This window comes from Orycteropus afer, unplaced genomic scaffold, assembly GCF_000298275.1.
Source record: "Orycteropus afer afer isolate SDZICR_OR568_19922 unplaced genomic scaffold, OryAfe1.0 scaffold00476, whole genome shotgun sequence".
Classification (NCBI taxonomy): Eukaryota; Metazoa; Chordata; class Mammalia; order Tubulidentata; family Orycteropodidae; genus Orycteropus; species Orycteropus afer.
In genome coordinates this window covers 917193-939200 of record NW_006922063.1, presented here as the reverse complement: position 1 = coordinate 939200, position 22008 = coordinate 917193, and the positions used below count along the sequence as shown (strand labels likewise).

Genomic DNA, 22008 nt, shown 5'->3' with positions numbered 1-22008 from the left:
CAACAGCTTTGACATTCCCAGATGACCTGCCTCAGAGGAGAAGGACATCACCAAGGCAATTATCTTATCAGATACACCCACAATCACCCCAGTAGACACACCCACCCAATGAGGTCAAAGGACCCTGATATTCTGCCAGGCTGGCCCCTCACTGCTGCCCACAAAGGTCCCTGCCTAGGGGACATGGAGAGGGTCCCCAGACTGCAAACCCAGCACCAAGCTCAAGCCAGGGCCCTTGGACACATCCCTTCTCCTGCTCTGTACCTCAGTTTATCTGTCTGGGCAGGTCAGGGTGACTGAAAGCTATGCTGGTTATAGCTGGATATCTCTGAGACCCTCCTTGAACCTCTCTGAGCATCAGTTTCACCTTCTACCCAATGGGAATTATACTGCAGCCCTCACAGGAGTTGAGTGCAAGGACTCATAAGGACACATGTGCTGAACCTGGAATATACTTGGTGCTACTGTGAAATCTGGACTTTTCATGAGTGGTACCTTGTAAGAGCTAGGCTCTGGGGTCGAACATAGGCACCTATCCTCTCCCTGATACTTAGCCGTGTGACCTTAGGCAAAGTCCTAAACCTTTCTGTGCCTTTGTTTTCTCAACTGTACAAAGGGACTAATAAGATAACATAACTTTGCAGAGCTGTTGTGAGGAGTTACTGAAATGATTAAAGCACACAGAACACAGTCTAGCACATAGTAAATACCTAGCAAACAGCAGCCATTACAGGGACTGTTGTGAACATCTTCCTCCTCCAGTCCTGCACAGGCTACACGGCTTAAGAGCAGACACTCCTGCAGCTCACCTGCCTGCTCTGAGTCCCAACTCTATTACGTCCTAGCTTGAGGACCACAGGCAAGTGATTTAACCCTTCTACACCTCAGTTTCCCCATCTGTAAAGGGGAGATAAGAATAGTTCCCACCTCACGGGTTCTGTGAGGCTAAATAAGTTAATACATGAGAGCCCTCAGCTCGGTGGGCATGTTTGTTATTCTTGTTGTGAATATACTTAGTGATTCACTGCTTGAGCAGAAGATGAACGGAGCTCCGTGGGGTTTGGGCAGGTTGGGGCAGTCCAGTAGGGAACTTTTAAACGATGTAGACCTGAAGGTCATCCTAAGGAGCCGTGTAATCAACTGTAATCAGGCTGGTTCTGCTCCACCCCCTCCCTCCCTGGATATATCAGGGCTGCTCCAGACCCCAGACTCTGTCTAGGCAAAGGAGGACAACCAAAGCAGGCACCATGGGGAAGGCAGTAAGTGGGGTCCAGGGTCCAGAGGTTGGTGGTCGGGGGCAGGCACTCTCTTGGGGTCTGATGTCTCCTCTGCCACCTTCCCCTCCCCACTCTCAGGAGAACTATGAGCTGTACTCAGTGGAGCTGGGTCCGGGCCCTCGTGGGGACATGGCAGCCAAGATGAGCAAGAAGAAGGCGGGCGGTGGTGGAGGGAAGAAGAAGGAGAAGCTAGAGAACATGAAGAAGGAGATGGAGATTGTGAGCATGGCGCTGGGGCATGGGGCTGATTGGAGCCTGGGCAAGGGCGGGGGCCCAGGGGGCTGGTGAGAACCAGAGAACGAGTTTCTGCCATCGGCCACACAGAACGACCACCAGCTGTCAGTGGCAGAACTGGAACAGAAGTACCAGACCAGTGCAATCAAGGTGAGCTGGGGTAGGCCAAGGGGAAGGGAAGGAGAGGAGAGAGTGATCCACACAGACACATGGAGAGGTGTTTATGTAAGAAAGAGACTGGAGAGAGAGAGAAGTATATAGAGAGACACGGAGAGGGATGGTGGAGAAAAGGCATTAGAAAAGGTCAAAAACAGAGAGAGACAGAGTAAGAGAGGCAGATGGAAAGAGATAGAGACACAGCGAGGCAGAGATAGAGAGAGGCAATGAAGAGAGAGAGAGAGACACCGAGGCAGAGATAACAGGAAAGGAGAGACAGACAAAGGGGGGAGGGAGGAAGGGAGAGGAACAGAGATAGAGAGATGAAGGGAGAGAGACAGAGATGGGGGAGAGGCACAGAGGGAAAGAGCCAGAGGGGTGACCCCACCCCACAGCATGAGGGGTCTTTGGTGAGAGGAAAGCCTTTCTAGCACCCACCATAATCCCTGTCCCTCTGTCCTCAGGGCCTGTCGGCAAGCCTGGCAGCTGAACTGCTGCTGCGAGACGGGCCCAACGCACTAAGGCCACCTCGGGGAACCCCTGAGTACGTGAAGTTTGCACGACAACTGGCAGGAGGTCTGCAGTGTCTCATGTGGGTGGCTGCTGCCATCTGCCTCATTGCCTTCAGCATCCAGGCCAGTGAGGGTGACCTAACCACTGACGACAATGTGAGTGGCAGGTTCTACGAGGCACATATCAGTCACAGGGGTCTGAGACACAAGAGGACATTAAGCATGGGACTCAGTACAATGGGGACATAGGATAAGGATATAAATACATGGAGGTGCAATGCCAAGACATGGGTCATGGGGGTACAAGGACATTGGTGTATGGGATAGAACTGAGGACACACAGGTCACAAGGCTCACAGGGATCACTGAGAATGAGTCTCAGATATGAGGGATAGGATAGGGGCACAAAACATGGAGTTGCAATACTCAAGACATAGACATAGGACATGGAATTAACCAAGGATGGGGATACAGGGAAAATGGACTCAGATGTGGGGATATAGGACATGAGGACATGGGGGGCACAAGGGATATGAGCCTTAGGACCTAGGAAATGGGGAAATACAAGAAATGAAGACATAAAAATGCAGGACAAGGAGTCCTTAGATATATGACAGGGATCAGAACAGGTGACTTGGAGAACTAGGGACATCTTCTGACAATGGACATGGGCCTGAAAAGTCCATAGGACACAGAACATAGGATGGAGACAGAGGAAGATATTGTTCACAGGGACTGGGGTTGGGGACATGAGGACACTGGTCATGAAGGACACAGAACATAGAGCATGAGATCTGCAGCACAAACACACGGAAACGGAGACGTGAGGACAAAGAAACTATTGGGCATAGGGAGGAGAGAATGGCACAAGGTTATGGAAAACACAGAATATGAAACTTGGGGCACAGGAATGCAGGACATGGGGATATAAGCCAATGGAAATGGGAATGAAAGACATGGGGGACAGAGGAAAAGGGAACACATAAAACCAACATACATGGTGACATGGGGCATGAGTCACAGGACATGGGCACATGGAACATGGGACATTTAGGATTCAAGGGCCAGAGGATATGAGATATGGGGACACGAGGACACAAGACACTAAGAATACAGGGTGGTTGATGGTGGGATATGAAGGGCATGGGGAGAGAGGACATAGGACACAGGGAAAAGCACATGAAGCTTCCAGAGTGTCTGGGGAAAAGCCTGGGGTGACCCAGCGGATGCCAAGGGACCAAGGAGCAGGAGGGTGGCCATGTGCAGGCACCGCCAAGTCCTAGGCATAAAGCCCAGCCGCCTCTTCTTCTCCCAGCTATACTTGGCACTGGCTCTCATCGCTGTGGTAGTGGTCACTGGCTGCTTTGGCTACTATCAGGAGTTTAAGAGCACCAACATTATCGCCAGCTTCAAGAACCTTGTACCCCAGGTGGGTCCCAAACATCCCAGGCAGGCCGCCTGGCATCTCTCTGGGGGCTCCTATTTCCCATCAGAACCAACCTGCCCTTCATCCATGGACCCCATCTCTCCCCACTGACTCTCAGCTCTTCCCATGATCCCACCTTTCCCCATTTCTTTCCACCTTTCCACATCCTCATATCTAGCAACCTCCACTTCCATCCCTTCACCTCTGGTGCTCCTGCCCCACAGCAAGCAACTGTGATCCGAGATGGGGACAAGTTCCAGATCAACGCAGACCAGCTGGTGGTAGGCGACCTGGTAGAAATGAAAGGTGGGGATCGAGTGCCAGCCGATATCCGCATCCTGGCAGCCCAGGGCTGCAAGGTGGACAACTCCTCGCTGACTGGAGAGTCTGAGCCGCAGACCCGCTCGCCTGAATGTACACACGACAGCCCTCTGGAGACCCGCAACATCGCCTTCTTCTCCACCATGTGTCTTGAGGGTCTGTGAGGCCCCTGGCTGCCTGCCCATCTGACCACACAGCCTCCACGCTTCCCATTACTACTAAGCCAATCACACTGCCTGCGATGGCTCCTCTACTGCTACGTTCTGACACAAACTGCTTACCTACGCTATGTTCCTGCCACCTGTGCAGGCCACACGTCTGTTTCCCATTATTACTACCCTCCTCCCAGGTCACACTGCCCTCTACTGCCCTCCATGACTGCCCCTTGCTTCAGTTCACATTGCGGTGCACAGCTCCATTGCTGCTCGCCCTGCTCTAAGTCACCCTCTTGGACCCACCGCAGGTACAGCTCAGGGCCTGGTGGTGAGCACAGGGGACCGCACCATAATTGGGCGCATTGCATCTCTGGCATCAGGAGTGGAAAACGAAAAGACACCCATTGCTATTGAGATCGAACACTTTGTGGACATCATCGCAGGCCTGGCCATCCTCTTTGGTGCAACATTTTTTGTGGTGGCCATGTGCATTGGCTACACCTTCCTGCGGGCCATGGTCTTCTTCATGGCTATTGTGGTGGCATATGTGCCTGAGGGACTGTTGGCCACTGTCACGGTGAGTTGGGGAGCCAGAAGAGGGGTGCAGGGAGTTGAAAGGGCTGTCCATCTGTCTAGCCATTCCTCCAGGCTCCACCCGGAACCTCTTTCCATTTACCCATCCAGTCAGCAAACATTTACCAAGGCTACTCTTGGCCACGCTCTGTGCTATAGGCACTGAGGACTCAGAGATGTTGACATCCTGACCAGCTGAGGCGGAGGCCAGTGTGTGCAGCCAGCATGTAAATGGCCTTCAACTGTCAGCTCCCCAGCCCGAGACAGGCCCAGAGGAATGTTTTCTCATTTTTATATTCTGTTGATAAGAAAACTTACAAAACATCCGTTAGAGCAGCTCAGAGAGAGGCCTGGCTATGTTTGGGCAGACTGAGGAAGGCTCCCAGGTGGAAAGCAAAGGCTTGGAGGCAAGACACAGCCTGGCTTTTTCAGACCAATGCTGCGTATGCAGAACTGTGGCTGGGACAAAGGACCCCTGAATGCCAGGGAAGAGGAAGAAGTGGGATTGGAAGCAAAGACTGGGCCGAGCACTTGGTTTCTCCCCTCAGGTCTGCCTGTCTCTGACAGCCAAGCGGCTTGCCAGCAAGAACTGTGTGGTCAAGAACCTGGAGGCAGTGGAAACTCTGGGCTCTACATCAGTAATCTGCTCTGACAAGACAGGAACCCTCACTCAGAACCGCATGACTGTGTCCCATCTGTGGTTTGACAACCACATCCACTCAGCAGATACCACAGAAGACCAGTCAGGTGTGGGGGTCTGCGGGGACAGGAGGCGGGGCAGGCAGGCTCTAAGCTCGGGCTCCGATAGATGGAGGGGATCTAGAAGGGAGCTCTGAGGTTACTGACAGGGGCGAGGGTGTCAATATAAAAGGGAAGGGATTCCATCCCAGCTCTGGGAGAAGCTGGGTTCTGGGCCCAGAGAGAGGATTCGGGTCTGAGACGGAGCTCAGTAAGGGCCTCACAAACCAAACCAAACCAAATTCACCGCCATCGAGTGGATTCTGACTCAGAGCGACTCCATGTGGGTTTCCAAGGCAGTAAATCTTTACAGAAATAGATTGCCCAGTCTTCCTTCCGATAGGTCTCCCAGTACACTCCATATTGGGTCTAGAGAGAAGGTTCACTGAGGAGGGGGTTGGATCTTAGGTCTGAGGAGGAGCCGCTGGCCTAGACCTAGGCGGAGGGGCTCAGTCTGGGTTTGAGGGAGCGGCCGCTGCGGCGGGTCTGGGGCCTGTGTGGGATCCTTCCGGGTTCCAGCCCCCACGTCCGGCCTCTAGGACAGACATTTGACCAGTCTTCGGAGACATGGCGGGCCCTGTGCCGCGTGCTCACCCTGTGCAACAGAGCTGCCTTCAGGTCCGGCCAGGACGCGGTGCCGGTGCCCAAGGTGAGAGCTGGGGACGTCCGGGGCGCCCCCGGGAACCTGGGGCCGCCGCCTTCGTCCCTAACACTGGCCCCCGCTCCCAGCGCATCGTGATCGGTGACGCGTCCGAGACCGCGCTACTCAAGTTCTCTGAGCTGACGCTGGGCAACGCCATGGGCTACCGCGAGCGCTTCCCCAAAGTCTGCGAGATCCCCTTCAACTCCACCAACAAGTTTCAGGTGCGCAGCCTCCGCGGGCAGCCCCGCCCACTCCTCGAGCCCGCTGCCAACCGCATAGTCCCACCACTGGAGGGCCCAGGACCCAGCCGCTTTCTGGTCTTGCCCTTGACGAGTCTTGGCCCTTATTCCCCACCTTTCCCTGGCCAAACCCCACCCTCATCCTCGTCCTGCCCACTGCCAAACAAGGCGGTGCCTTCAGCCAAGCCCCTAACCAGCCCACCCAAAGGATCTGGTGGAAACCCACGCCCCTGCACTCAGCGCACCCCTCCTCCATGCTCGGTAGCCTCGCCTACAGTCCCGCCCCCTCTCTGCCCTCAGCTGTCTATCCACACACTGGAGGATCCACGGGACCCACGGCACGTGCTTGTGATGAAAGGCGCCCCAGAGCGCGTGCTGGAGCGCTGTAGCTCGATCCTCATCAAGGGCCAGGAGTTGCCGCTGGACGAGCAGTGGCGCGAGGCCTTCCAGACGGCCTACCTCAGCCTGGGAGGGCTGGGTGAACGAGTGCTTGGTGAGACCCCCCACGCGAGATAGGGAGGATCCAGAGCATAAAGAGGCCAGTGGACCTTCCTGGACCCTGCCCTGCGCCCTTCTACACACTCACCCTTGATTTTAAAGTTTCCTTCTGACCCCTGACCGCCCTCGGTTCCTCCTCTGAACCCTGATCCTCCCCACCTGTCCTTACCTTGACTTTCCCCATCCTGACTTAACTTGTGATCCTATGTTTTTTTCCAGCCCTTGCCTCAACTGACACCTTTCAGACTCCTCATCTTGACTCTTTGACCTTCCTCAACTTGACTTTCCCTATCCTGGTCTTGACCCCTGACCTCCCCCAATTTTTGTCCTAACCCTTAAATTTCCCTAACCTCTGCCTTGGTTAAACTTAAACCTGCCTGACACTGGAAGGCACAGGCCTGTGGTCTAATTTTGGATCTTTACTTGTGTGACCTTTGGCAAGAGGATGGAGTTAGGTAATATGAATGAAGGGTTTGTCGTTTCTCTCATCTCTTGGCCCTGTCAGGGAAAAGCTCCTCCCAGGGCTCCTCTCTAACTTCCTGTTTCCTGGCTAGGCTTCTGCCAGCTCTACCTGAGTGAGAAGGACTACCCACCTGGCTATGCCTTTGACGTGGAGGCCATGAACTTTCCAACTAGCAACCTGTGCTTTGCGGGACTGGTATCCATGATAGACCCACCCCGAGCCACTGTTCCAGACGCCGTGCTCAAGTGTCGTACAGCAGGCATCCGGGTAGGCCACTTGAAGGGAGGTCCAGGTGATGGTGTGGATGGAGTGTTTAGGGATAGGAAACCCTATCCCTAAACAGGAACTGACTTGAACAAAAAAGGGAATATATTGGTTCATGAAACTGAAAGACTCTGGAGAATGAAGCTTCAGGCATAGCTGGATCCAGGGACTCAGGGTCATTTCATTAGGAATTTGCCTTCCTTCATGTCTCAGCTCTGCTTTTCTCTCCTCAAGGTTTATTCTCAAGCAATTATCTTAGGGGGCAAAGGTTGTCCCCTCAGCGGCTCCAATTGACATCCCATCTGGTTAGCTAGCCCACAGAAAGAGTGCCTCTTTTGTAATAGCTCCATATTGAGTCCCTGAACCAATCACTGTGGCTTGGGGGATGGAATACCTTGATTGGCCGGTCTGGGCTCACTTCCCCAATCTTGGCCAGGGACCTCACTTCAACCAGTTGCCTGGGGGTAGGAGGAGAAATGGTTCTCCAAAGACAAACTGAGGGTGGGAGAACAGATGCTAATCAAGCAGTGCCCAAGGTTTTCTCGTGATCTATAAAGTCCTGTAAGGTCTGGGGCCTATTACCTTCTTAAGTCATTCCTTAGCCCTTCTGCCTCTTTCCCGCTTCTCTCTGAGCGTGCCTCCATGCTGTTCCTCCAACAGTTCAGGCATACTCTCAACTGAGGAACTTTGCATTGCCATTCCCTCGGCCACAAACGCTCTTCTCCCAGATTTTTACATGGCCAACTCCCTCATCTCTTCACGTCTTTGTTCAAGTGCCACCTTCACAATGAGGCCTTCCCTAAACGAAATGAAACCAAACCCATTGCCATTGAAATGATTGACTCATGTGACCTTGAAATTGAGTCACCACTTCCTTCACCCAGCACTTGCCATCCCCTTTTCCCAGCTTTATTATTTTTCTTAGCATTCATCACCTTCTAAAATATTCTGTGGGGACATTGGTATTTCAGTGGTAGCATTCTCACCTTCCATGTAGGAGACATGGGGTCAATTTCTGGCCATTGTCCCTCACAGGCAGCTACCATTCATCTGTCAGTGGGGCTTGCATGTTTTTATGATCGTGAACAGATTTCTGTGCAGCTTCCAGACTAAGACAGATTAGGGAGAAAGGCGTGGTGATCTACTTCCAAAAATCATTTTGAAAACCTCATGTATCACAACAGTTCACTCTGCAGCCAATCATGGGGATGGCACAAGACCATTGTGCATAGAGTCACCATGAATCAGGGACCACCTTGACAGTGGTGATCAAAACAACAAAAGTAACAACATACCATATACACGTATCACCATGGCTAGGTTACAAAGACCAAGCTATTATATGAAAATCAGCATTATGTGAAAACGGAGTGTGACCACATCAGATCGCAAAATGGAGGATTATAACATCATCACGTAACTTTCAAATTACATCATTACATAACTGCTAAACCACTAAGAATCGTGGCCCAACCAAGTAGGCATAATGTTAACCATCACAACCATCTTGCCTCACATGCTGGGGTTTGTTACTGTCAGAAGTACATGATTAATGCACAAAATAGTTGGATAGTAGACTTTTTTTTGTTGTCATAAATGCAAAACATTCAGATAATATAGTCAGTAAGTGAGTACTAGGTGTAATTTATTTATTATGTTTATTTTCTTTCTTCTTCACTAGAACATTAGCTATACTTGGACTTTGATCTGTTTTGTCCCTGTTACTTCCCTGGCACTTCATAGGTGGTCATGATTGGTTGAATAAATGAATGAGTCTATCAGCAGATGTCTACAAGTGAGGATGGGAAAATTGGGATGAGCTGAAAGGGTCAAGAGTCTCCTGGTTACACCTCCAGGTGATCATGGTGACAGGTGACCACCCCATCACAGCCAAGGCCATCGCAGCCAGTGTGGGCATCATCTCAGAGGGCAGTGAGACAGTGGAGGACATCGCTGCCCGCCTCCGAGTGCCCGTGGACCAGGTTAATCGGAAGTAAGCCCTCCTCAGTCCTCCTCAGGGTTCTTGCCACACCCCACGAAGCCTGAGGCCCCAGCAAGTCCCCCTTCTCCTTCCTCAGGGATGCCCGCGCGTGTGTCATCAATGGCATGCAGCTGAAGGACATGGACCCATCAGAGCTGGTTGAGGCACTTCGCACCCACCCTGAGATGGTGTTCGCCCGCACCAGTCCCCAGCAGAAGCTGGTGATTGTGGAGAGCTGCCAACGACTGGTGCGAATCTGATGATGAGGGGTGCAGAGGGATACCCTGGGCTGGCCTCTCGATGATCACCTACCTGCCTGCACCCACTCCCTGCAGGGTGCAATCGTGGCTGTGACAGGGGATGGTGTGAATGACTCCCCAGCCCTGAAGAAGGCAGACATTGGTGTGGCCATGGGCATTGCTGGCTCAGATGCTGCCAAAAATGCAGCCGACATGATCCTCCTGGATGACAACTTCGCCTCCATTGTGACGGGCGTGGAGCAGGGTTCGGGCTGAGCCAGGGGTGGTCTGGGCAATGTGGGCCCAAGAGGAAGCAGGTGGAGAGGAGGCTGAGGTACCTGCTCTATCTCCACAGGGCGGCTGATCTTTGACAACCTGAAGAAGTCCATTGCCTATACACTGACCAAGAACATCCCTGAGCTGACGCCATACCTCATTTACATCACAGTCAGTGTGCCCCTACCCCTTGGGTGCATCACCATCCTCTTCATAGAACTCTGCACTGATATAGTGAGTCTACAGCCCTGATGTCCCCACCCATACAGTGCCCACCGATATATGCTCATGGTCAGACATGATGGACAGAGACTGCCATGGACACTCTTAGACACAGAACAACCCAGAGAAGGCATATGGATACATTGATGGACAGCCAGACATGGAATACAGGTGGCCAGGGAGGTGGGCATGGACAAACCCATGGACACACAGAAATTCAGAGTATTAAGTGACACAGATAGCTAGCCAAACTTGGATCACAGCCAGATATCCCTAAACAGACATGGACAGATAAACACATTCAGACAGACTCCAAGGTAGATGAGAAAGGGCCATAGATGTAGCCATGGCTGGATGCTTGGCCATGTGGACAGTATCAACAACACTTACATGGCACTTACTACTATGGGCCAGGCATACATACTCGTTTACTTAGTTTTGCCCTCAGCCACCCTATGAGATGGGCTTAATTATTGTCAAACTCTTTTTACAAATGAGTAAGTTGAAGCATAAGCAGGTTGAACCAGTGGTAAAGCTAGGATTTGACCCCAGCAGCCAAGGGCCCCAGAGCCTGTGCCCTTGATAAGTACACTTGAAGGAAGTGGTGGTTCAATTTTAAGGTCACTATGACTCCTATCACTCCTTAAACAGGAGCTCTGGTGGCATAGTGCCTAAGGTATCTGACCGCTAACCAGAAGGCTGGTTGTTCAAACCCACCAGCCACTCCTTGGAAGGAAGACTGGGCAATCTACTTCCGTAGTAATACTGCCTCGGAAACCCAAGGAGGGGTCACTATGAGTCGGATCCGACTCAACAGCAGTGAATTTGGTTTGGTTTATGAGTCTAATCTAGTCATGGATTTGATTTGGTTTGGTTGGTTTAGGAAAGGCCTCATTGAGAAGGTGACACCTGAACAAAGACCTCAAAGAGATGAGGGAGTTGGCCATGTGAAAATCTGGAGGAAGAGTGTTTGTGGCAGAGGGGACAGGCAATGCAAAGGCCCGTAGTTGAGAACATGCTCTGCTGCCATTTTGTAGTTACATTCGGACAAGAGGGTGAGTGGGGTGGGAGATACAGGGACCTGAAGAGACAAAAGGCAGAGAAACAGGGAATGGCAAAGACAGGGACACAGACACACAGAGTCACAGAGAAAGATCAGAGCTAGGGACAAAGAAACAAAAAGAGTAAGGACATAAAGAGAAACAGGGAAACAGAGAGGCTGAGACCAGGGTACCCCAGAGGCAAACACAGAATGACAGAGACAGAGAAGATAAAAACAAAAGACATTGATGGAGATGGACACCAGGACAGATGTGGGACTGGACATGCCAGCACTCCTGACAGGGGCAGCCCAGGCCCAGGCCCAGGCCATCCAGGCGAGTGTGACTCTGTGGTCACTGCAGGTCCTGCCCTATAACCAACCACAGTCCCATCCCTGCCCACTGGGGAGCTCCAGAGCACAGGGGACAGGAGCCTAGTCAGACCTTCAGCAAGACTCCTTCCCTCCTTTGGCCAGTTCCCATCTGTGTCTCTGGCCTACGAGAAGGCGGAGAGTGACATCATGCACCTGCGGCCACGGAACCCAAAGCGTGACAGATTGGTCAATGAACCCCTGGCTGCCTACTCCTACTTTCAGATTGGTGAGTGTCCACAGGACCAGGAAGAATGGGGGGCTCTTTAATGGGGCCACTCATTGGCCTTGGGGTCTCCCATTTGGGCTCTGGCTTATTCTGGATCTTAGTGTCTGCTTTTGACCCTGTCTACCCATGATGATCTCTTCAGTTCCCTTGCTCTGTGTGGCCTCTGTGACCCTGTCTCTTGGCCATTGCTTCTTTCTCTTTTTGGTTCTCTGGGTCAGTTTCTCTCCCACGTTGTCTCTGAGTGTCTCTCTCTGTGACTCTCTGTGTCTCTATTGATCTTTCTTGGGATCTTTCTCCCTCTCTTTCTCTGTGTGTCTTTCTTTCCATCTCTGTGTCCTTGTCTCTGTCTTTCTGTGTCACTGTCTACTTGTGTTTCTGTCAGCTTCTCTGTGTTAATGACTGCATCCTTGTCTTTCTCTGTCCTGGTCTCTGTCCCTGTCTCTCTTCATGTGTTCCTGATTTTCTATGTATCTATCTCTCTGTATCCCTGTCTTTCCATGTCCCTCTCACCCTGTGTTCTTGACCTTGTGTCCCCATCTCTGTCTGTGTCTCTACCCTCCCTGTGTCACTTGTCTCTCTCCCAGGTGCCATCCAGTCATTTGCTGGCTTCACTGACTACTTCACAGCCATGGCCCAGGAGGGATGGTTTCCACTGCTGTGTGTGGGGCTACGGCCACAGTGGGAGAACCACCACCTACAAGATCTGCAGGACAGCTATGGCCAGGAGTGGGTGAGCCCTTGCCCTATCCTATCCCATGACTGTCTTGTGCCCAGTGCCACCTACCCAATGTGTGGCCAGTGCTCACTCCTCCACATTTGACTGCACAAAGCAAAAGGGTCTTGGATACCCAGACTGATTGCCAGCCCCCTGCCTGTTCTGGAATGAAGGACCTTTCCTACCACCATCTCTAGTTCCAGACTCCTGCTTCTAATGATCGAAGCTGCAGATGGGTCCTCTCTCCACCCTGACAGACACACGTCACCTCAGATGTGGAACCAGACCCGTTCTTTTTCTGCAACATCACTTACATGCAGTATTTGCATGTGGTGGTCTTTAATGAACTTTGGAGCATAGAGTCTGTCTAGCAGATGTATTTTGTGTAGCTTGTAGAGTTATAGACAGGGTATTCCCTGTGACATATATCATTGTTGTTGTTAGGTGCTGTTCGGTGTTGTTAGGTTCCAGCTCATAGCAACAACAGAACGAAACAGTGCCTGGTCCTGCACCGTCCTCGCAATCCTTGCTGTACTTGAGCCCGTTGTTGTAGCCAGTGTGTCAGTCCATCTTGTTGAGGGTCTTCCCCTTTTTCACTGCCCCTTCACTTTACCAAGCATGTATCCTTCTCCAGGGCCTAGTTCCTTCTGACAACATGACCAAAGTACAAGAGATAAAGTCTGGCCATTCCCACTTCTAAGGAGCATTCTAGCTGCACTTCCTCCAACATAGATTTGAATGCAGACCTTGGAACCAGACTGCCCAGATTCATGACCTGGCCCTGTTCCTCACAAGCATGACCTAGAGCAAATTGCTTCTCTGTGCCTCAGTTTTCTCACCTATGAGAGTGGGAAGAATAGTGTCTACCTCTGGTTTTCACTGTGTACAGGGAAGTCCCAGGACAGCAGCTTTAGCATCACCTGGGGACTTGTTTGCAATGCAAATGCTCAGGACCCACCCCCAGGTCTCTGGGGTGGTGCCTGGCTTCCGTCTGGCAGTTTGTTTTAACAAGTCCCTCAGGGGATTCAGATGCACAGGAAAGTTTGTGTATCACTGACTGACTTCATGGGGTTTTGTGGGGCTTAAGTGAGACAATGCATGTGAAACGGTTGGTACTTGAAGCATACTAAGTGCTCCTACACAATTAGCTGCTACTAAAGTTGTGTTGATACCATGGCTTGGGTTGGGCGCACCTTAGTCTTCAAAGTGACATCTTTGCTCTTCAGCACTTTAAAGAGGTCTTTTGCAGCGTATTTGCCCAGTGCAATACACCATCTGATTTCTTGACTGCTGCTTCCATGGGTGTTGATTATGACTAAGGAAGACTGAAGAAGAGTTGATACCTTTGAATTATGGTGTTGGTGAAGAATACTGAAAGTGCCATGGACACCAGAAGCGTGAACAAATTTGTCCTGGAAAAAATGCAGCCGGAATGCTCTTTGGCAGTGAGAATGGCCAGATTTCATCTCACCTACTTTGGTCATGTTGTCAGAAGGAACCATTCCCTGGAAAAAGGATATCATGCTTGGTAAAGTGGAGGGTCAGCGAAAAAGGTTAAGACTTTCAACGAGATGGATTGACCCAGTGCTGCAATGATGGGCCCAAGTATAGCAAGGATTGTGAGGATGGTGCACAACCGGGCAGTGTCTTGTTGTGTTGTACATAAGGTCACTATGAGTCGGAGCCAACTCAATGGCACCTAACAACAGCAACAAAGCTGTGTTGAAAAATGGGCTGTTTGTGGCTGCTCCCTAAATGGTCATGTGCCCTCTTTCCTCAAAGGCCCACCTGACTCATTTTTGCCACGTGCCTGGTCCCCCAGAGTCACTGGACTTTGCACATCCTCCTTTAAGGTTCCACTCCCCTTTGCCCAGTTCCTCAGGGCCCAGGCCATTCTGGCCCATCCTTTCATTGTGGAAGTAATCTCTCCTCCACGCTGGCCCAGGGGCTGTGCTCCATGTTCTGCTTGACTGTTTTCTGGGCCCTTCATCCTGGGGTCTGCAAACCTGGCAGACCCTGCATCTCTTCTCTCCCTGAGTTCAGCCTTGGACATTTAGGGGCTCAGGACTAGAACCCAAGGGCTGCAGAGGCTCCCCGGCTGGGCTCAGGCTGTGTTTGTTTCTTCCTGGTCCCACAGACATTCGGGCAGCGCCTGTACCAACAGTACACCTGTTACACCGTGTTTTTTATCAGCATCGAAATGTGCCAGATAGCCGACGTCCTCATCCGCAAGACACGCCGCCTTTCCGCCTTCCAGCAGGGCTTCTTCAGGTGTCCCCATCAGCCCCAGCCCTGCCCTGCCTTCCTACCCTGATCCCGTCCCTCACAGGACTGACAGCAGCCAGGGAACACTGGCACAAAATTCTTCCTTATCACCTGGTGAATAACTCCTCCCTGTGCCTCCCAACTGGCCCTTTCACGTTTCATCAACTAAAGGGGTCATGCTGAAGAGCAGGCATCCATGCAGGCCACTCCCGCTAAATGTCTAATACACCCTCCTGCCTTTGGTAGTAAAGAATATACTTTGAACTGGTACCCTGATTTCCATTTGGTCCTGGCTTCTGATGGCCTGTCTTTGTCTTGACCCCCTCAGTCTGAGCTTGGCCCATCTCGCCCTACTGCAGGAATAGGATCCTGGTGATTGCCATTGTGTTCCAGGTGTGCATTGGCTGTTTCCTGTGTTACTGCCCTGGAATGCCTAACATCTTCAACTTCATGCCCATTCGGTAAGGGGTTGTGAGATGTGGGCAGAGAGGTGGGGGCTGTGGGATGCAGACTCAGGGGTAGCCTTCACCTCACCAATACCCTGTACCTTCAGGTTCCAGTGGTGGCTGGTCCCCATGCCCTTCGGCCTCCTCATCTTCGTTTATGATGAGCTGCGGAAACTTGGAGTTCGTTGTTGTCCAGGGAGTGAGTGTGGGGACTGGGAGGTTGGGGGTAAGAGGCAGCTGCTCCAACTTTTGATCCTCAACACTCGACCTCTAAGTCTTTGACCTTCGTATCAGACCACAACTGATCTGAAACCTCTGAGCCCCAAGTGCCCAACCTTGACCTTCTACATCGGCTCCTGTTCTCCAAACCCTGACCTGAGTCTCCTCTCTCCTCTTTCAGGCTGGTGGGACCAGGAACTCTATTATTAGAGGGGCCACTACCTGCACCCCTGCATCCACCACAGCCAGGTGGGGGCAGGGCTTATGGAACCTCTATGGGCAGCCACCAAGTATCTGAGCAATCAAGAGTCCTATGAGCACCTCCTGTGTGCACTTCTGCAGCCCATGGCTCCTCAACCTTGGACGGACTACACTGATTCCTTTTCCCCATCCGTAAGTGGCCCACCACCCCTCTGGAGCAACACCTCCTTGGCCCAGCCTTCTCAGCTGGTCCTGGTGCGGCTGCACCTAAGGTGGTAGTGGTGGAGCTTCAGTGAGTAGGAGCTAGCAGCTCCTGGTGAAATATGTCTGCTTAGGACTCCAGGCCAGATAAGAAGGCTGCCTGGGAGCTCTTTGTTGAAAACACATCTGTGTTGTGTGTGACAGTAATAAAACCAGCTCACACTGATGTGCCAAGCACTGTCTTAAGTGTTTTCCATTAGTCCATTTGGTCTCCCACATCGTACAATTGTGGTCGGGGTAATTTGTTCAGGGCTGTAGAACAAATTGTGCCTAGAACACAATCCCCTACATGTTGTTGTTATGTGCCGTCAAGTCGGCCCTGACTCATAGCGACCCCTCCTTGGGTTTCCGAGGCAGTATCACTACAGAAGTAGGATTGCCCAACCTTCCTTCCGAGGAGTGGCTGGTGGGTTTGAACCGCCAGCCTTCTGGTTAGCAGTCAAGTGCTTTTAGCCACTATACTACCAGAGCTCCTATCCGGTACATAGAGGTACTCAATAAACATTTGTTGGAGAAATTAATTTTTTTTTTTTTCCGGCCCATTTATGGCACTTACAGGCAGAGCAAGGATGCAGTGGCGGGTGGCCTCCTGGGCAGTTGCCTTTAACTGGTCCACTACCTATCCATCACCTGAGCTCTCCTTGTTCTCAGCACCTCTCCTCCCTCCTCGGGAGTCTCCCTGACACAAGTGTCAAACATCTTTCCACATGAAGCAGCCCGTTCCCACCTTTCGCAGATGTCTCCACTAGATTCCACTTGTTCACCCCTTTGCTCCTGTCCTATCACTGGTCAGTCCCTGGAGGCTAAGCCACAGGTCTCCCCTCTACCTGAAAACGTAACCTCTCCCACTACTGGAAATGCCCCTCTTCCTCCCCTCCCCCTTGCCTCTCCTTTGCCCAGTCACTTGTCTTCCAACATTTGAGTCCCTCTGACTGGGGCTTGGGGCTCCCCTCCTTCACCTACCCGTTCCTCACCTGTTTCTCTGTGCTAGTGATGCCACAGGTTAAGCATTTGGCTGCTAACCAAAAGGTTGGTGGTTTGAACCCACCAGCTGTTCTGCACTGCCTCTGTAAACATTTACAGCCTTGTTGTTGTTGTTATGTGCCGTCGAGTCGGCCCCGACTCATAGCGACCCCTCCTTGGGTTTCCGAGGCAGTATCACTACGGAAGTAGGATTGCCCAACCTTCCTTCCGAGGAGTGGCTGGTGGGTTTGAACCGCCAGCCGTCTGGTTAGCAGGCAAGTGTCTTAGCCACTATGCTACCAGAGCTCCCTTACAGCCTTGGGAACCCAATTTACTCAAAGGCAGTGAGTTTGGTTTTTGGAGTGATGCCCACGTATGTCTCCAGTCTTCCCCAGCATGTCCAAGGGGGCCCACACTGGCAGCCCTGCATCATCCCCCAAACCTGCTCCTTTCCACTGCCTCCATCTCAGTATAGCCCCATGGTCCCATCAGTGGGGTTCATACACCCAGGCTGGGAAAACATGGCGAGACCGCAGAGCTTATTCACACCCTCCTTACTCACTTGTTATCTTTCCACTGCCCGACCCCCTGCCAACAAAATAAAAGCAGTCCATAGGTTACTACCACCTCTCTGCTGCTCTTGATCCACTCCCACTACCTCTTTTGGCGCTGTGCTGGCCTGCCCCTGTGGTTCTCTATGGTTCCCCAGTGCCCTTGGTCAACTCCCTGGCCCAGCCTTCTGCAGTCTGGCCCCTGCTGACTGTGAGTCTCCCAAGCCCTTTTGAATTCATCCAGGTCTTGTTTCTCTGCAAAGGCTAGGCCCATTTTCTGACCTCAAAGTTTTGACACAGGCCTTGACATCTGCTTTTCTCCTCTTTGCCCCACTACATCATCCTTCAGGTTCAGCTCATATATCCTCTCCTTCAAGAAGCCCACTTTCCCCCCAGGCCAGGTCAGGCACCTCCTCTGGGACCCCATAACCCTGTTTCCCCTCTTGGTCCTAGGCTTCCCTCCTCCCAGTCCTGCCACCATCTTGAGCTTCATCCACCACAGCCCCATCACTCTGGCCTATGCTCCTCCCACCTCGGCCCCAACCACTCCGGTCCACTACCTGGGGAAGGATCCTTTTCCCTCAGCCCCATGAAAGCCAGGATTCTTTCACAGCTGGTCACCAGCAGGGGGCTTGGATAAGCACCTCTGCTCAGTAAATAGTTGGTGAACTAACCATCATTTCTGTAACGTTTACTTGTTCCAATACATGATGGGACAGTCATGGAAGTGTGGGGGGAAAAATAACCCTATTACATATCTGTAATGTGACCCAGATCGGTTGTGGGGGTGTCCCAGCTGCAATCTTTTCACATCAAAGTCAGGAAGACCCATCAACCATTGCCCCAAAAAGAGGCAATGAGGGGGTACAACTAGATGGTGGCTGTCCCATGTGAATCTGAGGAAACGTCCTCCCTCTGAAAACACCAGGGCTGTTCACAGCAGAGCTAACAGAACTGTCCTTAGTGTTTTCCCAAGTCAAGAGCTAAATAACATAATGGCAGGACCCAAAAAGCCTGGTAAAGAGAATAGACAACTGCCCCTCCTACCCTAGGATCCCACTGGAAACATCAGGCCTGGGGAGCAGCTTCCTGGGTGGGCAGGAATTGTATCAATGTGGTGCTTAAGCATTTCATTCAAAGTCCTGCTTCTGACACATCTCTTGGGGAGGGAACCGAGGCAGGGAGCAGGACTCACTGCACAAATGAAGGGCTGGGGGGAGAAGAGTGGCATCCAGGGCAACAGCCAGGTGGTGGGCTCAATTGCTCTGCTATTTTGCTACCTCTATGCCCTGCTCATCAGCCACTCCTCGGAAGGAAGGCTGGGCGATCTACCTCTGTAGCAATACCACCTTGAAAACCCAGAGAGGGGTCGCCATGAGTTGGGGCTGACTCCACGGCACAAAACAACAACATACCCTGCCCTAAGGAGACTCAGGCCAGGGATTAGATCTGAGGGCCAGAGATGATTGCCTAACTCTCACCCCCAGTGTCTTGCAGCCTAAGCTTGAATGATGTTAAGAATTTGGCTGGAAACTTATCAATCATGGGAGAACAGAAGGGCAGTATTTGCACAGGGAGAGACGGCTCAGGGGGCAGGAGTGCATGGGAAGGAAGGACACAGGGAAGAGGCAACTACGGGAAGGAAGTGGGAAGAGAACTAATACACTATGGGGAATTGCAGACAAAATATGTTATGAACTGCTGTACAGAAAATGAATTTGCTTTGTAAATTTTCACACAAATCACAATAAAATTAAAAAAGAAAAAAGAATTTGGCTGGAGCAAGTTATTCCAGGAAGCAGATCCAGAGAGATCAAGGGAGCCACAAATTGTTGCAAGTAAGGAAGGTAACCTAGTTAAACAGGTCAGATAGACCTCCTTGGCTGCCATACAGGGATGGATCAAAGGGGAAGACTGGAGCTGGAAGCTCAGTAGATGACCAGCTGGGGCAGGGGGAGAGCCAGGCTGGACTGACGTGAGGGTGTGACAAGGTGAGGCCCCCAAGAGCTTTGACTTGCCTCTGCTGCTGCTCAGAGATCATTTGTTTCATCCAATCCCTCAGTCTACCCTGGGAAATAAGGAGCCTGAGGAACTGGTCTAGGAACGAAGGGCAAATCAGTGGATTGGCCAGGTTCCCAGCTCACCTACCCAGCTCCTCCGGCACCAAGGATGAACCTGGCATTTGGAGATGATTCCAAAGAGAAATGTAGGCAGAAACAATTTTCCAAACACTGTTTACTTCACTGAAACCTGGGAAGGGACAGGGAGGTATGTGAACGCCTGAACACCAAGCCTAGGAGTGCACGTTGACAACAGCGACATACAGGGCCAGGGTGCTGAGGGCCAGCAGCCCTGTCACCACCGCTCGGGCCAGCAACGCTGTCCAGCTGCCCAGGGAACAGAGGTGGACAAAGGTCCTGTGGAGAAACATCACAATGAGAGGAGGAGACTAGATAACCCACCCCACTGAACCCAGCCTCTAGCCCCAACCAGCTCACTCCATGACAAAGGCCTTGTAGACACTAAGGAACATCAGCAGGAGAACTGCTGGGCGGAAGGTGTGGTACAGGTCGTATCGCGTTATCATCCAGACCTGGGCAGATGCGATGATGTAATGGACCTGCAGGGAGGCAGAAGTCAGGGCTGGGCTTTAATATGGCCACCAACATAAAGGTGTAGACACTGAGGGGAGCCCAGGACTGCGTACCAGACTGATGTTGGAATCAATGCTCATCTGGATGTATTTCCAGTCAAATTCAATGCCTCGGGCTCCGACCCAGAGGGGGATGCAGCTGAGGAAGGCAGAAGGAAGGCTCCTCTGGTACCCACACACTCTCAATACCCACAATGTGCTCCCCTGCCCTCCTGCACCTTCCTTGGACCCAGGTGTCCTTTCTCAGGAGTCTGGGATCCAGGCTGCTGCACGCACCGGGACATAATGAGTTCAGCGGTGGCCCAGCCCAGGGCAGCAACCATGATCTTGTATTCTCCCTTGCCAGCGTTCCGGGACATGACAAGGTTCAGGCCTATGAGGTCTGCCACGTCCACGCTGGCCTTCATGAACTCCTGTGGGTCCAGGGATTGGGTTGAGGCTTGAGCAAGCATGGGGTAAAGGACCCCATTCCTATTCCCTCGTTCTCCCTTGCCCTTCTCACCCCTATGAAGTCATAGATGCCTCCTTCCCAAGTGGGAAAGAAAGTGGCCAGGAACAACATCTGAGAACAGAAAACAGAGAGGTCACCTCAAGGTGAGAAGAAGAAGCCACCTGTCTGGGTTTTGTGAGTGGTTAGTGTGTGTAGGAGGGGCAAGACCCTGGGGCTATGGGAACAGCTGAAATGGGGCCATTAGATAGCAAGACACTTCCAGAGCTTTGGGAGACAGTAGGCAGGAGCTCTGGTCTCTGAGGAGGCTGAAAGTGTGAGCTCTGTGGTGGCCACAGGGAAGCTGGGTCAGGTCTGGAGTGACCAGTGCTGGCTACCTGGGCCATGGTGGAGGCACCGTGTGGAGTCTTGGGAGTTATTTAGGCCTCTTAACCGTACAAAACTCTTAACCATGCAGCTGAGCTTTTCTCAATTTTACGAACAGTGCTATGGAAAAGTACTTCAAGACCCTCCTTGAGTTCACGTCTTCCAAACTCCTTCCTCTATAGGTGTTCTAAAGCCCTCGCAAGGCAGAGTCCTGAGGGTGGTCCCGTCCTGGGGGATGTAAGGCGGAGGCGGATCCCTGGGTCTAGGACCCTGGGTGAAGGCAGCCCTCACCTTGCAAAGCTGAACAAAGAGGTAGGTGACCCCGGCCTGGACGCATTTCCAGAAGGCGTTGTACTCTGACCTGGAGGAGCAGGCGGTAAGGCGTCCTCTCCGCCCCGTACCCTCTCCGCCCCGCGCCCTCGCCGCCCCGCACTCACAGGCCGCTGCACTTGTACGTGATGAAGTAGGGGAAGTAGGCGAGGGCGAAACAGTTCCCGAAGTGGAACAGGGTCATGATGCCGGCCGCCCGGTCCCGCCGGCACGGGGGTCGCGAGGCCGCGTCTCTGAGCGCGGGTCCCCGCCGTCACCGCTCTCACGCCACCCAGGGCCAGGATCCCACCTGCCTCCGCCGCGGCCCGCGCGCGGCCTTCTGGGAACCGTAGTCCCGGCCCCGAGCTTCGGCGCGCAGTGACGTCAGAGTCTGGCCAGGCGCGACAGGTCCTGGAGCGTTCCTTCCGGGAACACCGATGCCGTTTGGGGACCGGCTCCGGGGCTTGCTGCCCGGTCTTAACTACTGCTGTGGCTCTTCTCGTTTCCCCGAAGTGGAACCTCTCTCGGAGTTGAGGCTACGACCCCTTATCCAGGACTGCAGGTCGATCGAGTTGAGTGGGGTTGGGCTTGAACACAGGTCTGAACCCGAGTGACCAGGCGCAGAAACAAAGGACACAGTTGTGAAGATTCTTGGTGGTGGTTGTTTTTTTGTTTTGTTTTTATTTCATCAGCTAGCAAAGCGGTGCGGAGTCCTTACGTATGGTGCCCTTCTTCCTCTAGTGAGCCGAGGGTG

At 52.4% G+C, this 22008-nt stretch overlaps 2 protein-coding genes across 2 annotated transcripts; one reads left to right on the top strand and one right to left on the bottom strand.

The window, feature by feature from the left end:
- Positions 1-1247: 1247 nt before the first annotated feature.
- ATP4A (ATPase H+/K+ transporting subunit alpha) lies at positions 1248-15712 on the top strand. Its single transcript, XM_007954846.2, has 22 exons — positions 1248-1259; positions 1356-1496; positions 1602-1661; positions 2132-2335; positions 3495-3608; positions 3830-4082; positions 4390-4658; positions 5203-5401; positions 5932-6041; positions 6122-6256; positions 6575-6767; positions 7327-7502; positions 9356-9492; positions 9578-9728; positions 9816-9984; positions 10075-10229; positions 11734-11857; positions 12442-12587; positions 14710-14843; positions 15197-15298; positions 15391-15482; positions 15684-15712. Exons 1-22 carry the CDS (start codon positions 1248-1250, stop codon positions 15710-15712), a joined length of 3105 nt encoding a protein of 1034 aa, XP_007953037.1.
- A 4059-nt stretch (positions 15713-19771) lies between these two features.
- TMEM147 (transmembrane protein 147) lies at positions 19772-21459 on the bottom strand. The gene is made up of 7 exons (XM_007954844.2): positions 21383-21459; positions 21237-21306; positions 20634-20693; positions 20408-20544; positions 20186-20270; positions 19977-20098; positions 19772-19895 (listed from the first exon to the last, which is right to left on the bottom strand). The coding sequence occupies exons 1-7, from the start codon at positions 21457-21459 to the stop codon at positions 19772-19774; spliced, it is 675 nt and encodes a 224-aa protein (XP_007953035.1).
- Positions 21460-22008: the final 549 nt, after the last annotated feature.